At 40.9% G+C, this 25,111-nt stretch overlaps 1 protein-coding gene across 5 annotated transcripts in view; it reads right to left on the bottom strand.

Annotated features, from left to right (window-relative positions):
• fndc3ba (fibronectin type III domain containing 3Ba) overlaps positions 1-25,111 on the bottom strand; it is a 102,470-nt gene that overhangs the window by 17,243 nt on the left and 60,116 nt on the right. For all 5 annotated transcript variants that reach the window (XM_028565546.1, XM_028565547.1, XM_028565548.1 and 2 more), the window contains 17 exons: positions 21,657-21,715; positions 19,236-19,387; positions 19,071-19,130; positions 18,809-18,947; positions 18,027-18,080; positions 17,597-17,721; positions 16,359-16,533; positions 15,701-15,787; positions 14,329-14,464; positions 12,785-12,856; positions 10,253-10,371; positions 9,885-9,990; positions 9,030-9,202; positions 8,266-8,379; positions 7,607-7,756; positions 5,560-5,840; positions 482-706 (listed from right to left, as the gene is read on the bottom strand). In XM_028565546.1, the coding sequence (XP_028421347.1) occupies positions 482-706; positions 5,560-5,840; positions 7,607-7,756; positions 8,266-8,379; positions 9,030-9,202; positions 9,885-9,990; positions 10,253-10,371; positions 12,785-12,856; positions 14,329-14,464; positions 15,701-15,787; positions 16,359-16,533; positions 17,597-17,721; positions 18,027-18,080; positions 18,809-18,947; positions 19,071-19,130; positions 19,236-19,387; positions 21,657-21,715 (2,227 nt within the window). The remainder of the gene's footprint in view (positions 1-481; positions 707-5,559; positions 5,841-7,606; positions 7,757-8,265; positions 8,380-9,029; positions 9,203-9,884; positions 9,991-10,252; positions 10,372-12,784; positions 12,857-14,328; positions 14,465-15,700; positions 15,788-16,358; positions 16,534-17,596; positions 17,722-18,026; positions 18,081-18,808; positions 18,948-19,070; positions 19,131-19,235; positions 19,388-21,656; positions 21,716-25,111) is intronic.

Genomic DNA, 25,111 nt, shown 5'->3' with positions numbered 1-25,111 from the left:
CTGCTCAATTGGGCCTACATTTTGGTAAGGAATATTGCTTTCAACCATACCACTCAGCGCTAATGGAAGTACTGCTTGTTCGCCCATGTTGTAAATTGTATCACACACTGTTGGGCAAGCAGCATAAAGAAGGCACTTCATCATCCATTATGCAGAGGTTTGTGTATGCCCTATGTTATTATATGCTTAGTGTATACTGTGAAATATTGATGTAGGGTATATAGGAGCTGTTGTGAATGACTTCAAATCATACAAAAAAGCATATAGAATGATTGTTTAGTGTGAACAAAATGTGTTCTTATGGTCTTCCTTAAATGTAATCTTTAATTGTGAGTTTTTATTGTGATACGTATGTGTAAATAAGTATGTGTTTTGACTTTTTATCTTTTCTTTACCCTGTACATGGACCCCTTCTCAGTCTATACCATGAGGTAGAGATTAGTGTGTGTGTGCATGCATGCGTGCGTGTGTGTGTGCGTACCTGTGGTTCTTGTCCTCCATCTGTAGTGTGTAGACCATGTCATCGGCGAGCAGGGCACGGGTGTGCGTGTTGCTGGCATTTTCGCCCCACTTCAGCTTCAGGCTCTGAGGGCCAGCCGCTGAACATTCGAGGGGGGGCGGGGCTGGAGGGAGGGGGCGTGTCCTCACCAGTAGGTGGGGGCTTAAGGGACTAGAGCCGATGGCATTCACCGCCTGGATGTGTACACTGCAAGAGAGGGTGAGACAGATTACAATTTGATCGTGCCAGGTGAAAATCCCTACGATAAAATGTCTTTTAACATGTATCGATCAGACACTACTTGATATTTTTGGGAAAATTGGGTTTGTTGTGTGCAGGGATCAAGTGCATAAGACAAAAGAACATGTACATAAATGCTGGGTATATACACTGCATACTACGTAATCTTGTGTGTTCTTAGCGTGGTGGCAGACCTATTTATCTAATTGTGGAGTAATTTTCAGTGAAGAGGCTCATCTGGCGTATTAGCTTTGACCCTGGTTCCCTTCGGCCATTACTATCCTCCCATTAGAAACAAATGTACTCTCCAGGATGAGACATAAATATGTCTGTTCGTTGGCCCACTTTTTTCCTTCATCTAGAGTAAAGATGTTCCGATACCGATACCAGTATCGGTCTCGGCTCCGATACTGCCTAAAACACTGGTATCGGTATCGGGAAGTACTGGAGTTTATGCACCGATACGATACCACGTAATAAAGCCCTGAAGAAAATCTACGTTAAATTAGTTTTTTATGTTCTTTTTCCGTTATAACTGACTGTCAAACTGGAGAATAAAAGAAAGTTCTGGGGCATTCATTGTTTGTTCATGTTTCACAAAGAGTTTAACCTGAGCCAGACCGACAACAAAGATAGAAATCATATCACATCCATACAGGGATAGTAGTATACAGCTGTTAAAACATAATGAAATATATGACACTCTGGTATCGGATCGGTACTCGTATCGGCCGATACGCAAGTTCAGGTATCGGAATCGGTATCGGGAATCAAAAAAGTGGTATCGGGCCATCTCTAATCTAGAGTACAGTAGTATGCATAAAAAAACAATTACTGCTGCACAGTGTTTTACAAGATTTACAGCTACAGCTGGTTCTGTGCAATAGGATTTAAAAGAAAACTCTGAGTGTGCCGATACAAAAATTCATGGCTCCACAAAGACGAGCGCTTCTGCCAGTTGTGCAACAAACACCAAGTTGAGACAGAACTACTACTGAGGAGAGGGAGAGACCCAGCGCTGTTTGCAGAAAAGCCGGTCACTGCGATTACTGAGCAGCATGCATGGGAATGAAATTATATATACATTTCTCGCTTTTTCTCTGATGGTCTGAACAAGTCGCTAAGAGGGTCTGAAAAGTCGTTAAATCTAGCGAGACAGTCGCCAAGTTGGCAGGACTGTATGTTGCTGTGACAACAGTCAGTGTGTGATTAAGGTAGTTGTTCCAAATGTTTTTAAGGACAACAGCTTATTTTGGACTTGCAGGTGTTACAAATTGCGAGCTTTATGTGTTTTTCACTAACGCTTGAGAAGTTCCACAAGGACGACATGATGTGTGTGTGTGTGTGTGTGTGTGTGTGACTGTACTGTGTGCCGCGGCTGCCTCTGTGCGCACAACGTGCATGTTGTGTGTGTGGCTTCGATGTTCCTGTCTGTGCTGCCGTGTGCGCAATGTAAAACAATCGATTGTACAAATTGTACAATATACAACAATAGTGTATATATGACCGACAAAATCCCCCGATAATATGAGACTGATAGGCTGGTCACCGGTCATGGCCGATCATCGGACAACGATGGTTTTGACCGGTGGCCGATCAACAGGTGCATCTCCAATAAAAAATAGTAGTATATCCCTCATGTATATCCCTCATGTCCTTGTGTGCGCGCACACAAGGACATACAGATCTACTGCTAGTTAAAAAGCACTTGCAGAAATTGATTTCTTTCAAACTCCCCTGCTGCCTTTCTTCTTCCAGGTATCCCCCTCCCTTTTAGACCCTTTTTCTGTCAATGTCTAATCAGCTGATTAGCATCCATATCAGAGGCCCTCAGCTAGTGAGCATCTACCGTCTGACATTTAATTGCTGATTCTCTGCAACTGTAACCTTTCATTATAATTCATGCAGCTGTGTGAGGACCAATGATAAAGGGCATCTGTCCGCAGGGTAATTAAGCATATAGATAAAAGATGATGGCGGATAGAGAGGAAGGAACAGGATGAGAGATGAAGGATCATAGCTTTTGATGATGAGGGGTTACATTTAGTTATGTAGAGATTTACATATCAAAGTTCAGTTCAACAGATGCGGCATTGTGTTTTATCGTGACATGAAGACAACTAAAGGAAAAGATGAAAAAAAGGTAGCACATCAGTGGCCTGCTGAGCAGAAGCACTAAACTCCCTAACTAGTCACTCATCGTACGCTCAAGTTAATGACAGATAGCTAAGTGACTAAAATGTAAATAAAACATCTATTTTGCAAGTGGGAAACAAGGTGCATAATTGCACCTTCCTGCAAATACATTTATTTGAATGACAAACATGCAACGTTTCGTTTAATTAAAATTTACATTTTGTGGTTTTGTTGCCCGTTCAAGAAAGAACTTTTTGGACTACAGCTTCAGTGAATCAATGATCCTCTTAAGGTGTCTCTCCAGACTTAAATACCTTTTAACATAACTAATGGACTGTGACAGGATTGAGTGAAGATGCATAAGGAGTGTTGTGAAACCTTGAATTTTTTTTTTTAAACTAAACATGTTTCACACAATCTTTGGGGATTGAAGGTTATTGAGGCTATCAATAAAAACTTGAAATGTAATTAGAAAATACATTATTTAGGTGGTGTATGTGGTTTAGGGGTACTATTAAGACTTTTTTTAAACATATAAAATGGAAAAGACATTTTTTCTCTTTAACATTCAACTATTATTACTAAGGACAGTTTTCCCCGGCATGGACAGACAAGAGGAAAAAACACCTGAATTCTAAACAATATTTATCAACAATAAGACAACCTGCACTAAAGCCCACACCGCCCCACTCCGACAGAGCAAACAACATTTACTCCCGTCCTTTCCAAAGCTATTCCTGCTATGAATAATATTATTTGAAGTGCCCCACTGCTGTAAATAACAACCAGAATTACCGTCATTGTCACATACAAAAAAAACTCCCACAGGAGACTCTCATGCACACGCATGCACACACACACACACACACACACACACACACAGTGTTCTGCTTCAGTGGCAGTCATTACGCAAGAGAGCAGAGTGACATTGGGACAAAAACAACCTCAGAATGAAAACAATGGTGTGTGATCGCTGTGCCTCTTCATATGTCACATGCTTACTCTCCACCCCCCCCCACTTAATTCAAAGAACTCACTACACAATCAAATGCACACACACACACACACACACTCCAGTAATCACAAAACCGCTTATAGAAACACAACAGCACTTGGTGATTCAGATTACTAATTCGTTGTTTACCGTTTCTCGAGTATAAAAGGGTCTGACATCACTGCTCATGCAAACATCATACAGGCTATCCCTAGCTAGCTAGTACTTCTAGTACTACAACTTATACCTCCTGTGTACCTGTGCTTTAAAATTCATGTATTACACCGTTGGGAACAAGATACAAAGCAAACAAACTTGCACTGTAGCCTACATGTCATGACTCATGGGTAGACAGCGCATAGTTAGTGGTAATGAAGAGTAGGGACCACACCAGCATGTGCAAGTGTTATTTGCAGGTGCGTTTACAATCTGTTTTCTTTTTTTTTTTTTTTTAAGATAATTTTTTTGGGGCTTTTTTCCCCTTTATTTCAGAGTGACAGTGGATAGACAGGAAAGGTGGGAGAGAGATGGGGGATGACACGCAGCAAAGGGCCGCAGGTCGGACTCGAAACCGGGCCGCTGCAAAGGCCTCGACCCAAATGGGACGCACTCTCTCACTGGGTGAGCTAGAGGTCGCCCCGTTTACAAGCTGTTTAATGGTTCAAGGACAAGATTTTTTTTAATTGAATTCAAAGGTTGGCAACTTTTTCCAATTTACACTTTTTTTATATATTGTTTAAAATGGTCTTTACACCCAGACAGCAATAAATAACTTATGGGCTCTGAAAAAGGAAGCGAAAAGATCCGTCACCTGTAGCTGCTGTGATCCTGTAAAAACGCCCACCAATCACAGCCTCGAGATCCGCTTGGAACGAACCAATGAAATGCCGTCTTGCCCCGCAGCGCGTACTCTACCCCTCCCGTGTACGAGCCTGAGCTCAAAGCGCTTCGTCGCTGCATTGCTAACAGTGGTTATGTTTGATTTAAACATTCGGCGTGATAACATTAGGTGTTTGCTTACTGGTGACGTAAAATTGCGGTCCTTTCTGCGCTCTGCTCTGAAGCAGCGACGCAGTGGTGCTCGTGCACGTCTTTGTGTGGGTCGGAGCAAGGGGAGGGGTTAGACGAAGGCCAGAGGAGATGTTACTTTCAAATCCTGATAGCTTTTCAACATTACCAACCCCAAGCCTTTAAAAAAAACTATATATTTCAGTTGGACTTTAAGAATGTGAAAGGGTCATAGTGATGAACCCACAGAGAATTACACATCACACCTTCCCTTGATCACTACAGAGCGTTTCAGCAGCTTTCAAAATCAGGTTTTTGGTTCTACAGCCAGTAACTTTACTGTTTTTGTTCAGACACTGCAGGCAGCTGTTTTAAACAAAAAAAGCTCTACAAACCGACTGCACACTACTTGTTAATGTGGGTTTATTATTCAATATTTCATACTGGTTTTGGAAGGAACTATGTTTCAAATGCTCTGACATCTGATGTTGATGGACATCTGACCATCAATCAGTGTCTGAAGTAGTATATTTGGGTTTTATTTGTAGCTCATGAAAGTCAAAAATGTCAACCCATGATTTGGGGGCTCATCAACAATATAAAGTCACATTTTATATCCAATAAAACATCAGTTTAAATGCTCCTCCCTTCAGCCCTGCTGTCTACTAATTTATGCCAGTACCTGTATTCGCTGTCTGGCTGCAGGCCTGTGACAAGGTGACTTGTCCCCGATTCCACAGTGATGGATTGGTCATCCAGGGTGATGACGTAGGAGGTAATCTCCGCCCCGTTGCTGTTCGGCTCATCCCACCTCAGGAGGAGGCAGGTAGACGGGGAGTGGCCTGACTCTGAGGAGGTCGGGAGGTCCAGGAGGGCGAGGGAGGAGACTGGGTCGGGATTTGTCGCCGGGGTCCGGAAATTCACCTGCTCGCTGTAAGGACCAGCACCTGCCTGATTCACTGCCTGAGTTGGACACAAAAACACAGAGAGGGTAAGAGATGAAGGAGATGAGGGAAGGGATAGGGGCATTTGAGGGCGGAAAAGTTGTGAAGAAAGGGTTGACAAGAAAAGCATGATTGGAGAGACAAAGACTAAGACAGATAGATGAAGGTTAAAAGCAGGTTGAAAAGAGAAGAAGACAAAGGTGACATGAATTGGCAGGAGAAAGAGTGACACAGAGCAAGCCGATGTAAAACAGAGGGGAGGAACAGACATGAAGAATGGAACAAGAAAAGAAAACCAGCAGAGGGGATGAATTCAAATTAGTTGTGAAAGAACACTTGCCTATTTCCTCTGCTGTGTAACACATTTATATTCGCCTCAAGTAGCCTCTATCAAATGCTTTCGGATAGCTTTTTTTTCTTCTTTTATTTAGAATCTAATACGTAGAACAAATTAAGAATTACTGCATTGCCTCAGACAAACTCAGCGAGGACAAAACCCGGACAAAATCTAGCAGCTTTTTAAAAATACAGCTGCTAGATTTTGAAAGCTTGAACTAAAATAAAAAGAATTAACAAATGTTGAAATTGTCCTCTGCATTTCTCTTTTAATCTGCAAGCATGTGCAATTTGAGGCTCTTAAAAGTAACAAGCAAGACAAAACAAGGCGTCTGTGAGGAGCGATTGATTTATTATAATACAATGTAATATACAGTAATTCTAAGAACATGAGGACCACATTTTCTATATAAAACTAAACTGAAGCCACTTTCCAAGAACAGCACAGTAACACTATTGTCAGTCCACATCAAGGAGAAGAAGGCATGATTTGCAGTCTACAATGTGTGCTTAAAGCAAAGTATGGACTCACTACTCTATCATGGCAGTAAACTATCTGCATACTTTGAAGATGAAAGAAAAAGTTATATTTCAGTAGTATTTCTGATTTATCTTTGCGTGTCAAATATGAGGCTTGAAAAACTATTTTTTTTATTTACCTTATCATTGTGTAAGTGTCTGGCTATTTCAAGTGTTCTCATTAAACAAATGTATGTCAAGCTATGAAGAATTAACAATGTTACAGTAGGTGAACCTGCACTGGTTCATACTGGTACAGGACATAAGGAGTCACAGAGAGTTCAACCAGCCAGCCTCTTGCGTGGTTTGTGCTTGTAGTCCTCTTAAGAGTCACACTGTCATAGTATTACATACATGAACACACAGAAATACACAAAGACAAATCATGTACACACGCACACACATTGATTAGGACATTAGGATGAACTTGGCGCTGTCCTCTAAACTATTATTGAGCCCATAAAGAAGTAACCCATAAACCATGCTGTTATTAGATTCATAGCTTCACAAGGTACACAGGGGGAAGTGAGAGAGAGAGACAGAGTGAGAGAGAGAGCGAAAGAGAAAGAGAGTGTGCGTTAATAAAATACACAGAGAAAATGAGCACTTATTTATTCACCAGATTAAGAGTCAGAATGCAATTAGAATCAATTATCATCAACCTTTCACTGGCCTCTGTCGGTTTGTGTGCGTTTCTTGCTTTTGAGGCTCCCTTGGCTGACATTTTTGTTTGCATTTGTCTGTGTTGGCGTGCTGACTGAGTCTCTGTGATGCTTGTGTTCATGTGCAGGTTTGTGCATGTGTATGTGTTTCTGTATAGTTTCTTATTTTCTGTGCAGGAATGCAGTTGCATCTGTGTGTGGGTCTGAATGAGTGCATGTGTATTTAATACCTGTAGGTAGGTTCGGAGTGCATGTTTGTGTGTGTTACCTGTAGCCTGCAGCAGAAATCGGTGGCTGGTGTCAGGTCAGACAGTTCACACTGTGTGGCAGCTCCACAGTAGATGAGCTCCATGGGTTCGTCTTCCCTCGCCCACTCCAAACGATACTCTGAGATATCAGTACCCGAACCTTCAGGACTCTGGAACACACAGACAGACACACACTCAGCTCAGGGAAACCGATGGGAACTTGGAATTAAAACATACTTCCATAAATCAGGAAATATAAGCAGGCTTAAGGGAAATGAGGGATATACTACTAGATTCAATTTAAGATACAACACCAGAGAATTTCTTTTAATTTGGATACATCATCCGGGATGAGTTGGATTGCTAAAAACAAGCCAGTCTCCTAGGTCTCTTCTACACAAGAGGTAGACGCATTTAAAGCAGCAGCTTTTTAGGTCAGTAGAAACAGAAAAAGGGAGGTTGGACCTCTTTAGACAGCTTTAAGAAATTCTCTCTCTCTCTCTCTCTCTCTCTCTCTCTCTCTCTCTCTCTCTCTCTCTCTCTCTCTCTCTCTCTCTCTCTCTCTCTCTCTCTCTCTCTCTCTCTCTCTCTCTCTCTCTCTCTCTCTCTCTCTCTCTCTCTCTCTCTCCCAAGTGTTTCCTTTGATAAGCACAAGAGCGTATCTGTGTTTTTATCTCACCTCCCAGTTGAGTGTTACGCAGGTGTTACTGGTGAGAGTGATGAGTGGCGCCCCGCACTGGCCAGGAGGGCCCGCTGCAGTCGTCACCTCTGTTGGCTCGGAGTACGCTCCGAACTGAAAGAGAGAAGGAGACACCACACTCGCGATGAGACAGGTGTTTGACCTAACACAAGCGGAAGAGACGGCACAAATCACACTGGGTTGCCAATTTATGTGTGTACATGTGACTGCGGTCCTCTGCATGTGTGCAGGTGATTTTTTTTAAGTGTGTACTGTGTTTGTGCCAGCATTCGATTAGCCAGTCTGAGTGCTAGTTCACTTTCGAGTGTGTGGTTGATTAAACCAAGCAGAGGCTGCGGTTAGTCTGTCTGGGACACTCTGACCTAATAGATACTGGCCCTTTGTACCTGCGTTTATGTGTGTCTGTGAGTCTGGCTACAATAATAATACACAAAAACATTTTAATTTAAGTGGAGTTGGAGTTTTTTCATATTAAGAGTTTATGTACTCAACGTGCTGAGTAGACTTAAGGGCCTTAAGAGCCATTAAACACAGAATTGCATGCTTATAAAGTGGAAAAATTAGAAACAAAATTACTTTTATACATTTTGAAAAGCTTGCTCCAAATTCCCTGTTTCATCAGTGAAGTGTTTTTTTTTTTTTTTTTTTTTAAATCGTTTTTATGATCTTGCCTGGCAAATTACTAGTTGATAGGTTTTCTTTTTCATTCGTACTTCTGCTGCGTGTGCATCTGAATTTCTTACCCCAGCCTCGTTGGCAGCCCGCAGTTGGAAGCTGTACGTGGCACCAGGCAGCAGACTACCAACAGTGCATTGCAGCTCTGACCCATGGTAGACTTCTGCTGGCTTGGTGTCCCCCTCACTCATCTCCAGACTGAACACACACTCCTCACATACTCCCTCAGAGACAGGGGGTTCTACAGGGAGGGAGGGAGGGAGAGCGAGAGCGAGAGAGAGTGTGTTAAAACCGTGTGTAATGGAAAGACACAACATATATGATGATATGATGTCTTTTATGCATAAACTTTAAAAGCTTTGCTCAATATTATGTTTAGTTTCAGACGTCATGTGTTTACAGATCAGTTCACCAGGTGCATGTCTCAATCCCCTCCAAGGGATTCTTTCTTCTACCAGTTGCTTCACTCTGGTTTCAGTATGGTGAAAGTAATAAATGATGGAGACAGAGGGGAAAACCCTCCAATACATTAGGTCTGACCTTCAACTCAAGCTAGTAATTGCAGCAGCGCTGCCTGAATTTGAGCTCATTAGGGCTGAGGCCATCTGTATTAAACTGGTTAAACAAGAACTTCCTCAGCGTTTCAGACTGGAAGACTTTTGCCTGCCAACAGATAACAGTACTAATCTGCAATAATGGGCAGACATTAGGGGAGTTAAGTCAGATGTGAGGCTAGGTTAGGCATTTAATAGGCTAAATTAGGGCTCAATTAGGCCAAAACATGGTTGACTAAGGTTTCATTAGAGTTGGCCGGGGAAATGTATAAAGCAGCCAGAAGGTGATTTAGCCTCCTTAAATAAAACAATTCAAATACATTTTGGTAAATAAAACTAAACACAGTGTACGTGTATGTGTGCACTTACCCCATTCTAACTGCACTTCCTTGTGTTTGGCTTTACCCACAATCCTTGGCGGCTGGCAGGGCCCTGGTGGGACACTTAGTGTACGGACCGGAACACTAACAGTGCACTTCAGGAGCACAGGATATCACAACAAAAGAGAAGGAACTGCAGTTATAGATCAGTTTGAATAATTACTGGCAAAAATCTTAATTATACTTATGTACATTGTTGATTATCTATGTGCAGATTTCCACCCACGTTACTACATGCGCAACACTAATGCATCACTGCTGCCAAACTCCAAACTCATTAGTAAAAAATTAAAAGTTTACCAGGTTACCACTCTGAAGTTTTGCATGCAAGAGTGTGTGTGTGCGTTTGTGTCTTACCGGGCTGTGTCCTCCCGTGGTGATGCTACACACACGTAGGCGGTAGAAGATCCCAGGTGTGAGGCGCTCACACACACATTCTGTTGCTGGACCACTGTACGCTACCTCCCACTGGCTCGCTGCATACACAAAACAACTGAATTAAGCAACCCATTGCATACATGAGCATAAGTGCATACACAGAATCTCCTGCCGTTTCGCATCTATATGCAGTTGACCTAATTATTTTTCCGGAAACAGAACCCCTTGAATAACTGCACACCATTTTAGGGTTATTTTTTTTGTTCTGTTGATTGTGTGGTACTTACTTCTTCATATTTCAAAAATGCTTTGGTGAGGCTTTTTTTAAATATATATACCTTATCATTGTGTAAGTGTTCTCATATACGGTAATTCTAAGAACATGAAAACCACATTTTCTAAATAAAACTAAACTGAAGCCACTTTCCAAGAACAGCACAGTAACATTATTGTGAGTGCACATCAAGGAGAATAAGGCATGATTTGCAGTCTACAATGTGTGCTTAAAGCAAAGTATTGACTCACTATTCTATCGTGGCAGTAAACTATCTGCATACTTTGAAGAAAAAGTTATATTTCAGTGGCATTTCTGATTTATCTTCGTGTGTCAAATATGAGGCTTGAAAAACTATTTTTTTTATTTACCTTATCATTGTGTAAGTGTCTGGCTATTTCAAGTGTTCTCATTAAACAAATGTATGTCAAGCTATGAAGAATTAACAATGTTACAGTAGGTGAACCTGCACTGGTTCATACTGGTACAGGACATAAGGAGTCACAGAGAGTTCAACCAGCCAGCCTCTTGCGTGGTTTGTGCTTGTAGTCCTCTTAAGAGTCACACTGTCATAGTATTACATACATGAACACACAGAAATACACAAAGACAAATCATGTACACACATTGATTAGGACATTAGGATGAACTTGGCGCTGTCCTCTAAACTATTATTGAGCCCATAAAGAAGTAACCCATAAACCATGCTGTTATTAGTTATTAATCATAGCTTCAGAAGGTACAGAGGGGGACTTGTTGCTGTTGGGGGGGGAACTACGCACAACAGCAAGCATGATCAGTCCGCGTACAGGAAAGGCAAAGACTCTGTTACCCTATTTGACAGAAATCTATGCATTTTCCTGTTATTTCTGACAATTTCATAAACAAAAATGTATATTATGCTTGAGTAAATAAAACCCCAATTAACATAACTGGTTAAAAAACATATTAATATATAACTAAATCACCAGGAGAGTCTGACACAGCCTGACTCTGGATGGTAGAAGTGAGATTAGCGCTCATATTCATTCATATTCAACTTTATGTTCTGCTTGTTTAACGGTTGTTTGGTAAATTGCTCTTAAACACATTTAGAGAGGATTTGAATTGCTATTTTTTATTCTCAATTTGTTACCATTTTGGTTCTAGTGATTTTCCTTCAGGGCTGGCTAAAACCGCTTTTGGGGGGCGCCAAAAAATCCTCTAAACAGAAAACTACCTCAATATACAGATCAGAAAACAGGGAAACATGGGGAAAGAAAATTGTTATACTGTGCAAGGTATCTTTGACGTTTGAAAACCTATTTGTTACAGTCAGCAATGGAATCCTACATGAACAAACAATATTCCATGAAGGCAAGAACAGTTTGGGTGATCACATCACATATTTTTGTATTTTATGTTTTGTCTGTGCTCTTCTCACTGGTTTAAAGTTGAGTATCAGTTGGAAACAGGTTATGCAAATAACCTGTTTATCAAAATCTGATGGAATTGGTGGGTTGTTCGGTCACAGTCAATCAAATCTGATCAAATCACACCCACACAGGCCCGATGAAGCAGATGAGGTTTTTCAACGTTAAGCTTTTGATAAATAATAACTACCGATAAAACGTATTAGTCTTGGATATGAAATGCTATAGAGAAATACATTTCAAACCAATTAAGCCAGATTCTTAGCTGCTCCTAAAATGTTTTTAACCAATAAAAAGAGATCAAACACCACATCCAGTCATACTGACTGAAAAGCACAGAGTTAACTTGAGTTGCAGACAAGCCAAAAACTAATTACATCAATCCACTGGACATGGGGTTCAATATGTGCTGCTGTTGATCCTCTTTCATTACCAATGAAAGAAGACACATGAGCTTTTGACATTTCATTCTTCTGTTCTTTGATATTCAACACTGGTCTTCAAGAAACAGCTTACTCCTCTTTCTTTGATGTGATTGAATGAATACAGAGAACATTTGCTTCCTGTGGTGCAGATCAGCAGAAAACTGATAAATGCTGTGTACCTAAATTGCTGCTAACAAAGAGTGAATTACAGCCGCTGTTCTTCTTAGGAGGGTAAGTGAGAGAAATGGATGCATAGAGAGAACCAGCACAGGGAGAGAGGACGGTTTGGTACATTTTGAGCTTTCTTTTAAAAGATGGTGGACTGAAAAAGCACTCAAATTAGCTGAATGTGTGGCTGGATGGATGCACGGAAGCACAGGCAGATAGATATAAGTCGTACCTTCAGAGCATCCCTCTGAGATCTCTAGCAGGTACGTAAGAGCTTCTGAGCCCCCGTTGTCCTGGGGAGGATCTGTTGGAGGAATAGATGGGGTCATTATAGTTTGGGTTATTATTACACATAAACATTATGAGCTGGAGAACAACTCAGGAATACGTGTAAAAACATCTCACATTTCTAGCATGACCTTTATGGCTTCAGGAAAAGGTGTAAAATGGCCTAGTATCAACACAAATTCTTCACAAAAATGAATATAACACACATTCATAGGTCACCCGTTGAGACTTTTTTTAAGAAATGTAGCCATCCCCATCCGTCCTAAAGACATTGTACAATAACTCATAAAGCTGTGGTAGTTTTACGTTCATCCAAACAAAAATGATAATTCTCTCAGAGCACAGAGGAGTTATACAACTCTTGCCAAATGTTTCAGTAGCAAGGGAACTGGTAAGAAATTGTTCTAGTTTCTTTTATTTCTGTATTAATCTGTATAAATACATTTTTAGAGAAACTTTGTGGTGGTAACAATAAAATAATACACAATTGGGGATGATTTATTCTGAGATTATAGGGGAATCAGCACTGCTGGAAACAACCTACTTGACTGGGCCTCTGCTTATTCTTATTGTATCCACACTGTTGACATAATTACAGTTAGGCACACCCACACACTACATAATGGACTGTAGTGCAGCTCTATCACTTTAAAATGATTAAGCTGTAGCTGATGTACTTATAACAAAATACTTTTTTTTTTTATTATTATTATTGTTTAGCACTCTAAAATGTTTTGTGTTTATAGCTTTTTAAGTCAAATCAATATCTGAATGGTGTTCGAGAGATACAGCATGATCTGTGCCATTTTACAACATTTGAAAAAGGGCCGGCTGCCTTGACTTGCGCAGCACTGACGCGGGACAGATGGATGATAGCACACATGATGGCTGTTTATGGCCGCTACTTCAGTTTCATGATAACACCCCAGAGGCAGAAGTTTGTCATTGATTTTCTATTTTCCATCAATACTTACTGCTATATGCTCTGCTGGATTTAATTTTTTTTCAAGTTGAGTTTGTTTGAGCAACTATCACCACTCCATTTTGAACATTTTCTAGTATATTTTCTATAATAGTACTACACTGACCTTGAATGGATACTAGAACATCTTCAAATCTTTTCCATTATGCCAATGAACAATTCAGATAATTGTGACACCTTGGCTTTTCTTGTTTTGCCAACTAATGGACTAAAAATAGTATCTCAGCAATCGACCAAGCAAATGTTGACCAAATCCAAGATTGGAAAAAAACATATTCATTTAAATGCATCTGTAAGTTAGATGGTGGGTAATGTATGATCATTTAAATTAGAATTTTAACTTCACCTTTGGTGGTTGTGTTAGTACAATTCCCTGTGACTGTGTGCATTTCCACTTGCATCTTATAAGTGTTACAGAATGTGCAACCATTGGGTTTTAAGAATATTGCCCATCTCTGTGTCGGTGTAAGGTAAATGTGCATACATGTGTGGGTCTGTATCTTTACCCCATGTGATGGTAAATCCGTAGGGCGTTACTGCGGTGACACAGGGTGTAGATGGAGGGCCTGGTTTGTCTGGATTGGTGGTGCACACCAGCACTTCACTGGGACTGCTCTTTCCCTCCATGTTCGATGCTATGAGCTGCAGGGACGGGAACGGACAACATCGGTTAAACAAGGGTTAAAGGAGGGACAATGTAAGGTGAACAAAAGAAAAGGGAAAGAGAGAAGAGGAAAGCAAAAAGGGCAGAAGGGCAGTATACATAAAAAAGATGGTTGGTAAGGGAGAGAAATGGAGGAAAGAATAGGGTAAAAGAAGAAACAAAATGAGTAAAGATTGAGTGTAAGACAAAAAAAGAGGCATAGTGAGAATGGGAATCTATCAAGAAGTAAAGGAACTGTCCTGATCGATTAGGAGCCATTACTCTCTACTCCACCTTTGGTTATCATGGCTCCTCTGCCTTCATTTCTCTTCAGTTTACTCCCTCCATTACCCCATTCCATGGAAAATCAATCTGCTTTGTTTCCAGATGTTCACACCGGATGAACATCACAAAGAACACAGAGGTCCCTTTGTGTGTGAGCATGTATGTTTGTGTCAGCCGCCTCAACTGACATAGCGAGTGAGGACAGGTGCGCGCATGTGTGTGTGTGTTTGTGTGTGTGTGTGTGTGTGTGTGTGTGTGTCCATGTAAGGTGTATGAGATGATTGCACCATAATACATTGTTGACAACAAGACACACTGGACTTCCCGCATTATTAATAACGCGAACTCACTTAGGCCTACAAAGATCTACTGTGAGTAACATTTGTGTCACAATGTCCTCACATTATGAACAGCTATCACAGCTTTTATTTGAGCCGGTGTTCTCTACTTTCTAATTGGCTTGTGAATTGCCTTCTTTCACAACAGGTTAAATTGCAGCCACTTATCTGGTGGTAAAATGCTATATTCCTTACTACACTGATGGATACTGTAATACCACTGATGACAACGGACTCACTGAAGTCACCTGGATAGGTTGGTATCCATAGAAACACTTAACAGAAAGAGAACATCACTGACTGGAAACTGATTAAGTAAAAACTGAAGATTAATAGGCAGACAAGATGACCTGAGCTATAGCTACACAATGTACTCAAGAGAACACCTGAAATCAAACAAAATGTCAAAGAGTAAATGCACCCTTTTGAGCGTTTGCTTTAATGTACTTTGAATGATATATTATTTATATAAAGAACAGCCCCAACTGAGGGCTATATGAAGGAGACAGGATATTATTCCTCACTTTTAAAAGGTAGCCTATAGTGTTATGCTTGGTGGAGGTAATAAAAAAACAATTAACACACCAGCATCCACATTATGTCGTCACTCACCCTGAATTTATACTGTGTACTCCTCTTCAGGCCTTGTACAGTACAGGTCAAGTTTTCTCCAGTGTACTTAGGATGAAAGTCTGTTTCCTGTGGGTGATACAGATACAGATACACTGTCAGAAGTCTGTGTGTGTATGTACAAGTGTTTCTGTCAGTGTATTAGTTTAAGTGCACATTTTCAAGCATATGGATGCAATAAATGCTGACTTTTGCATGATATACTGTACATGTGTGTGTGAGGGGGAGTGTGTGGGAGCATTTGGTGCAATTCCCATTTTATATACGTGCTCAATCATGTAGTGTTATACAGTAATACTGCTCTGTGCATCTGCTGTACATTACCCCAAAACTATTTTGCAATGCATTATGCAAGGAATCTTTTTATATTTTCTCATAATCCATTTTTCCTTGGTGGAAATTTCTCTTCTTGTGGAATTTGAGTGACTGTCAGCACAGAGCTCAATCAAATAACACAACTGAAGGTTTCACAAAACCAGATTACACTTTCAAGTTTTACTTTGGTGGATTGTGTGGCTCCCACCATGTTCAAATCTATGAGGGCTGTTTTTTATGGTAATGGAAAAGAACCTGTGCCCCTAACATAAACTTATGAATGGTTTCATATAAATATGGGTGCTTAGATGTGTGTGGTACTCACGCTGTTGTCCTCCTGGATCTCAAGTGTGTATTTGAGCTGCTCCTCGCTCGGACTGCCCTCAGGACGCCCCCACTCCAGGGTCACCCAGGACACCCCCGCCCTGACCAGCCGCGGTGCCAGAGGCAGAGCAGGTAAGGTGCCCATGGTGTAAAAGACCACCTCTGTGCTGAAGCCACTGCACAAAACAACATTTCCATTTTATACACATTTTTTTGTTTTTATTTAAAATGCTGAAGCAAATTATTAACTTCTTGGATCATTAATTTTGAGGGAAAGGGGACTGCAGTGCAAGAGGGAAGGGAAGCTGTGCATCATGAATTACAAATTCAGCAGGGACAGAGAGAGGAACATTTTTGATAAGTGAAAGGTGGAGAAAACGTGAATACGAAAAGGACACTGACAGTGTTCATTTCAAGGGAATGAAGGGGTAGGTGCGGGGATGCAGGTAAGGATGGGGCTGTGGGGAGCTGCCAGTGGAGAAAGTAAGAAGAGGGAGGTTAAAGAGGAGCCGTGACAGGAGAAAAATAGGATGTATACATGCTAGAAGCCAGACAGAAAAAAACAGAGGAGGGGGGGAGGCTAATTTGAGAGTTGCAGGAGGGAAAGAATTTGAATGTACGGGTTTGAGAGGTCTAAAAAAAAAAATTCAAGAAAAATAGCTAGTAATAAAAACCCAGCGTATGCCGGGTATGTTTGTGCCAGACTGAGTGTCCATAGCTTCAAAGCTGAAGGATGCATTAAGGCCGCTTTGAGTTCAGCCCAAGAGCTAATATCTCCTCCCTCACTCTCGCTCCCTTCCATCACCTCCACCCTCCTCCCTGTCAACCTAACGACTGCAGGCGAGATGCTCGCCGCCATAATGACAAAGAGGAGACAAGAGGAGAGAGGAAATAGAGGGAAAAGAAGGAAAAAGGAGGAGGACTCCTGTCACATGCAGAATAATTGATGCAGGTAGACTGCTGCATGTCAATTATTACGGAGGTGGACAGATTCATTCAGACTTTATCATGAAAATGCATATGTTGTGCCTGCAGTGCTAACTGTCAGGTGCTCATGTGAAAAGCTGTCGTGTATCTTAATAAATCCATGCTCCTACAGTATATGAACAAGCAACAACAAAGAGTTATGGCATCTGCCTCCTGTGCTATTTGTGATATGTGTGCATGACTACTTTTTCACCTGAGTGCATGGTTGTGTATAGCACATGTTTTTGTGTATTCAGTAATAGGCAACATTACCTTGTGTCAATGTCGTTGTATGCAGCCACTCTGAACGTGTAGCCACAGGCGGGGAACAGTCGTGTCAGCTTACAGTGTCTCTGGCTCCCGAAGTAACATTCTCTGAAAACATTGTTCTTCTTTCCCTGCAGAGGAGAGAAGAGATGGATGCATAGATGAAAAAAGAAAGTAAGATGAGACAAGAACAGGGAGATACAATTAATTGCAATAGGAGATTGAAGAAAAGAGTTAGCCTAAATAGACGAAGAAGAAAAAGGATGACAAAGTGAAAAAGTAACCAACATGGATTGGAAAGGCATAATTTAAACACTTATTACATCTTGTCTGAGGAGCTACATGTTAGCATCCATTTTGTGACGTCTGTGATAGGTACGACGGCTTCTTTCTTTAAAATAAAAGGGGATTCATGACAGACGAGAGACAGGCTCACCTCATCCCACTCGAGCAGGTAGTTTGTGATTTTGGATCCGTTGTCGCCTGAGGGCTGTGGAAGGAGCGAGGCACACAAGAGACAAGAGAGAGACAGAGAGATTAGCCAAGGATAAAAGGTATCTAACACTGAGACAGACAAAATACCCGCCATGTTTTTATGACTGGCCTCATATCCTGTCTGGATGACTGATGTCAATCTTTATCAGTGACGGTAATGAAAACGAAGTGTGCAGGGAGAAGGTCAGAGAGGCTAGAGGGATGCGCCGTGACTGCATTGTGCGAAAATGCAAGAATGTCTCTCCAATAGGGGCTGTAGGGTTGATAAAGTCAAGCTAGGTAAACCAGGTGAAGCATAGCTGTTTACATTCATCAAAGAATGCAGATCTGTGGCCGGGTTGGCTCAGTGGGTAGAGCATGCGCACATATACTGAGAGGGTTATGCATCGACGCAGAGGTCCAGGGTTCGAATCTGACCTGTCATGATTTCCTGCATGTCTTCCCCCTTTCTCACCTAGCTGTTCAATCAATTAAAAGGTGGAAAAAGCCCCAAAAAAATAATCAAAAAAAAAAAAGAACGCAGATCTTTTGTGTGTCACTGTACAAATGAAGTGTGGTAGACATGTAAAGAACCCGGAGTCTTGTTTAATTTAGAATAATTTAATCGCAAATGGGCCGTCAAAACCAATTGACACATCATAAATCCCTGGGCTGTTTATAGGGGTTAAATGTGTTACTGTATGTCTTTGAGATTAAAAAAGGAGCGTCTGTTAGTGCCTGTACCTTCCACTGTAGGGTGAGGGTGCTCTTGGTGCGGTGGGAGAGTTTCGGGGATAACGGGACATCGGGGGCGCTGCAGTGTGTAGTGAACGATCCGGCCTCTGAACACGAGCCTCGAACTGAGTTGTACACTGCCGACACCCTAAAGCAAACACACAAGATATCCAAATGTTATATATATATATATATATATATATAAAACATACAAAGGTATGAAAGCAGTATAAAACACCACACGCAAAATGTCCTCTGGCAAAGTCCTTACCGTACGTGGTAGTCTGTCGCTGGCCTTAGGTCTTTCAGGTGGTACTCCAATTCTTCGCCACTGAAACAAACAAAGCACAAAAGTCACACCAGTGTACTTTGGCCATTTCTTGAGGTGTCTTTGTAGCTGGTGGCGTATTCTTAAAGCTTGGAGTGTGTTCCCTACCTGTATATGAGGCGATACTTTCCGTCTCGTCCCTTATCTGAGAGAGAAACCTCGTAGGAGCAGGACACAGGCATCCCGTTACCGTGCCTGTTCACCAGCCCTGCCGGGGGGGCCCAGGACAACCGTGCAGCCCGTGCCTGCACATTGGACACCTATAAGACACACATAATCATACATACTGCATGTTATATACACAATGAAACCAAGTATGGTTGCACAAAATGTAGTGTGGCATTTGGTTAGCAGCTGTATGCAGGACATTTTATAGTTTTTTTATTTGTAAGTGATCCTTTCAATTCTATTCTGTTCTAGGCAGCATTAACTCAAACCTCATGATTATGTAGGTAAAATTGTTCTATCAAGGTGTGTGTATCATTTTAAATGTGCATCTAGTTTTTGTCTGTCTGTCCATGAATGTATTTGGCTCTGTAAATGCGTGTGTAAAGCAATGTGTCATTAAAAGCAGTAGCCCAGACTCCACTGCTCTTTCGGGCTCTTGCACATCCATTGGGACGAGAACACACAAGCAAATAAAAATTAACAAACATGGGAAAAAAAAAAGGCCTGCATGTTTTGTGTGTTCAATTGTATGCATGCCTGTGTGCCTGCAAGTGCCTGCATGTTTATGGGAGTTTTAGTTGCGGCATATGGTGGGTGAGCCAATTTAGCGTGATTTAGCACAGTCTGCTGCTATTCCAGACTTCACATCCAGTGAGCAGGCGATGAATGTGCCTTGAGGGCACTGGAAACCACAACCATGCCTAGACTGTCTATGAGGAAGACAGACAGGAAAAGACAGAGACAGACATGTAATTTTATTGAGAGTTTTGATCATAATGATTGGGTTTTATGAGATCGCATCACTGCGTCCACATGCCTGAGAATGCCTTTGTCTTTTATGGCAATTTATTTACAACTAAGAACATTGTTTTCACACTCGTTCTGTCAATCACTTTGCTAATATGCACACTGTGGATAGCTAAATAAGGCTTTCCACTCTTTTTTACTTTTTAAAATAAATAAAAACATATTTGTGCACGCTATACTATTCTGAAGATAAAGAATGAGTTTACACACAGCTTTATTTAAACCCTTTTCAAAAAAGCTTTTGACTTATTGTCCGAAGCAAGGAAATAGGAATATTAAGTAACCTGCATTAACATCATTGGTGTAATGCCTTACTGTGACTATCAGCCATCATCGACTAATCATGTGCATGTAAATGTAGCCAGTGCTATTATGAGCACCCAGACCTTTGAGGGGAAAGGATTTGCTGCATCTTTCTTCAAGCACTATGAGCAACCAGGCACAGGGTGAACTCACAAGCAAATTACTCCTTTTTTCCCTGCCTACTTCTCTTTCAGCCCCTCACTGCTTCTCATATTTCAATTCAGCTGAAGTAGATGCACCTAGCTGCTATGAAAGCAAACAACACAACCACGGGGACAATATTGTGAACATTTTAAATGAAAGAACTTTCTCATGTAAGCTCTGCCTCGGCAACACCTGCTCCCGAGTCTGTATATATGGTACACAGCTAAATCCGTCACGAGGCACTTTTGCTGTTGCAGGGAGCCCAGTGAAACTTACTATCTCTCCATATACAGTATGAAGCCATATAAATGCATTAAGGTAATGGAGTGTAAAAAAGCAAAAGAACATCCCATCTGCAGTTAGTGACACAAAATAGCAATCAATGACACTAGGAGATCTCAAAATCCTCCTCATTTCCCTCTCCTTTCCTTTTTGCTTCTCAATATTGACTATAATAAACAGGCTGTATCAGTGAAGAGGTGATTTGAGGTTATGAGAGCGAATGAATCACTGCTGCCCATAAACTTCTAATCTCCTGAAGGGCTCACAACTCTGACTTGACCTAATCTCTCTCTCCCTTTCGCTCACTCTCTCAAAAGGGTCGAATTGCACAGCTTGCTGACCAAACTGCTTTCACGGGGAGCGAGCAATTCTTCTCTACCAAACCATATTCTGCATGGCTCCAGCTCATTCACTCACATTCCCCTTGGGGAAGAAAAAAAAAAGCTGTTATAGTGTTTTTCAGCTGATAAAGGCAGAGCGGGAAGTGAATGGCTTGGATGAGCAGATGCTGCCCTCATGTGGCCAGGCCAAGCAGAGCTTAAAAGATCAGTTACCTTACCTGTGACGGTTACTAAAGCCCGGAAAATGACTTTAAAATGAGAGACACACTGCATATACAGTGTAAGCATCTGAGTTGTATGGTAGTCACAGAGACAGGATGAAAATATGGAAAAGACACATGCCAGCTATGAGTGCATCAGACGAGAGGTGATTGATGAGAGTGGTTATAATTGTGTGTGTGTGTGTGTGTGTGTGTGTGTGTGTGTGTGTGTGTGTGTGTGTGTGTGTGTGTGTGTGTGTGTGTGTGGAGGTTTGCATACCAACCTGTGGTTTGTCAATTGTAGACAGCATGTCTTGAACACGCTTTCCTTCTGAATCATGGTCTAAGGAGACAGAGAGAAAAAAAAAAAAAAAAAAAAAAAGAGTAATTATCACACATCATCAAGAGAGGGTTTTTTTTAAATGTAATATTCAACATAGTAGAGAGACTGGCACCGATCTTTGGAGCATTTGTGCCAAATTGCAATCTGTGTGCATAATTTATACATTTCTGACTCCTGACTTTTTTATTTAAATAAAAAAATAAAGAAAAGTTCCACAATCCCAAGTTCCCAATTCCCACAAGCCATGTTATTGTGATATCTTGAAATCTATGTCTTATTGTCCAAGGTCAGTCAAGATTTGCATCTTGACTGTTAAATTGCAGGGTCAAAAAAATCGGCCAGTTCCTGATTTTGTCTGTGAAAGTATTCTATCCAAAATGTAATTCAGTCAGCTGTGGAAACAAAAAACACAGAAATAGCCCAAAATAAAGTGAAACCAGACCCAAATTCCCCAAAAGTGTGTTGTCTAATAGTGTGTGATGCAACACTTGTTGGCTTCAGCAACCACTTATTTCATCCTATAAAGTCATGATGAACACAGCCCTTGGGGTGGGGGGGGGGGGGAGAAGACTAAATTATCCAGTGTTCCACAGAAAAGCATTAGTCACAAATTCCCGACCTAGAGCAAAAAAAAATAAATAAATAAATAAAAGACTCATATTCCACAGTGACTATTCTGTTCTGTACATAGAACCTGTTGATTATATTTGGAGGCACTACTTCATAGAAATCATTATACTAATCATTATTATGTATCATTTTCAATCAACTCAATTGTCCCTACACTTGTGAGTAATCATCCACATTATCACCTGACGTCAGCAGTGTTGTTGCAGCCTTGCAGTAGACTGAAAACAATGCCATATGTATATTATGACCGTGCTGATATACTGTAAAATGCTGCTGTGTATTTAACTCCACAAGCCTGCAAAGAACAGGATTGAAATGCTCCTTTTAGAGCCCTTCTTAAATAGGTTTATTTCAACTTCTATTTATTTTTATTTTATTTGAGTATTTGATACAGATGCCAGACAATATACTGGATCAGATATAGCTGCTAATTCACACACGTGGTCCCCCATGAAAGCAGCTGCGCATTGCTTCCTGTATGGCTGAACCTCCCATAAAACATCAACTAGACATCAGGTGTTAAATGTGAAGTCTTTCAAATGCTGAGGACACGCATAATCCCTACATACTTTGTGACAGAGTAGAAAAAGGACATTTATGTCTATGAAAATGGTGGGGCTCATTGTAATGGTAACAAGTTTGTGTTGAAACCATTGATAAGTTGACAATCAGATAATTGATTTAATCAATTATTCGTTTAAGTCCTATATCAAAAAATGTCAAACATGTACAGTTCCTGTTTCTCAAATCTGAGTTTTTTTGTTTTTCTCGGCTTATTCTAAATTAAATATATTTGGAATTTGGACTATTGGTCGCATAATACAAGAAAAGTATAAATAATATAATAAAGAAATTATTAATCCATTAATTGAAGACATAATCAAAACATCAACTGATAATGAAAACAATCATCAGTTGCAGTCCTAAAGTTCATAAAGGCCTTTTGAGCATAATTTTGGGTGGAAGGGCACACACACACACACACACACACACACACACACACACACACACACACACACACACACACACACACACACACACACACACACACACACACACACACACACACACACACACACACACACACACACACACACACACACGTCTGGTCCAGTGATACGATGTGTCTAAAAGCGGATTTATTAGACACTCGGGGTAGTTAGGAGGGCGAGTGCAAGTGAGTGTGTATGTGTACACATGTGTTGGTAATGGAAGTCTTTCCCCCCTGTGTGATCCCCACAGTTGAGGTTTTTCCGACCAGAGGAGGCCTGCTTTCTCCATCCGAGTCTGACCACTATAAATCACACAGGGGTAGGGGTGTGTGTGTGTGTGTGTGTGTGTGTGTGTGTGTGTGTGTGTGTGTGTGCCATTCAAGACCTGTATGAAACCAAGTCTGTTTGATAAGAGTGTTACAGTGGTAAAAGACTTCATTAAATAGGCATTAACACACAACTGCACATACAGAAAAAATAAAAAAAACACATACACAGTATACTTATGTATATTGTTTTCGAAGATCACTGGGTTCAACTGATGAATGAATGAATGATTGTGTGTGTGTGTGTGGCTAAGTCCCCCTGACAGGTTCTGTAGGGGAGAGGGCCTTATTGAGCCTGGGGTTGCACTTATGAGTCATGGCAACAGTGATGTCATGGAAGCACAACCTCAACTTGACCTCCGTGTGTGTGTGTGTGTGTGTGTGTGTGTGTGTGTGTGTGTGTGTGTGTGTGTGTGTGTGTGTGTGTGTGTGTGTGTGTGTGTGTGTGTGTGTGTGTGTGTGTGTGTTGGGTAGAGTTCAACAGGTGAAGTACACATTCTGCATCACTGCTGACACTTTGGCTCATTAGCACGCTTTTTTTTTTTTATCTTGCCCCCTTTCAAACAAAACTGATCTTTTCTCTTTTATGGAATAATGGCACAGTCAGACAGACTGCTCCAGACATGAACAGCCCTGTCTGCTCACAGACTGACCCAGCTTATTCCAACCATTTATCACAGCTGGGTGAAAAAGGAGAATATTGCCTGTTTAACGCTGCAGTCCTTTAGCTACTTGTCTGGTGCTGGTACCACGGTTAAGGCAAGAAGAGGAGGAATTCGATTATTAGCATCTTTATAATCAAACAATATGCATGGCTGACAAACCGCTTTACTGTTGAACAAGTTTAATGATTTATTGGGAACTGGAGAAATAGATTTTTTTTTTCTGTATTTACCATAAAAAAATAAAAATAAAAAAATCACATTCTGCCTTTTCCTTTGTTTTGTTAGAGTCAGAGGCTGGTGCTGTTGAGGATGTATCAAACTACATGTTAAGTTTAGTAGCTTAAAAAAAGAATTATGAAATCCAATCCCTTTTGTATGAGATTTCTTATTTTTTATATCATCTGGATTAATTACAGTATAACCAATGGCTGACTGGTTCGGTGAATGTCTGTAAAGATGTCCCTGTTTTTTTTTTGTAATTTTTTAATTTCTTTGTTTGGAATCTGTGATGAGAGTAAATTTAGGCCAATGAGAGATTCTACATCTAATAAATTCGGTCATCAGGCAGCCCTATCAAAAGAAATGCATTCACTGATGAAGACTATCAGATGCAGTTGAAAGCTCAAACAAAAGCTGGACCTTGAGTTAAGATTCAAAGCGCTTCCATTACTTTTTGTACAAATCCGGGTTGTTAGGTTTCTCAAAATCACACAATACCTAAAAAAAAAGAATAAATAGGCTTATTTCCAAAAATGTTGAACGTCCCTTAAAAATCTGAGTTTT

The sequence above is a fragment of the Perca flavescens genome, chromosome 20, assembly GCF_004354835.1.
Source record: "Perca flavescens isolate YP-PL-M2 chromosome 20, PFLA_1.0, whole genome shotgun sequence".
Classification (NCBI taxonomy): domain Eukaryota; kingdom Metazoa; phylum Chordata; class Actinopteri; order Perciformes; family Percidae; genus Perca; species Perca flavescens.
This window is presented reverse-complemented; position numbering and strand designations above follow the sequence as displayed.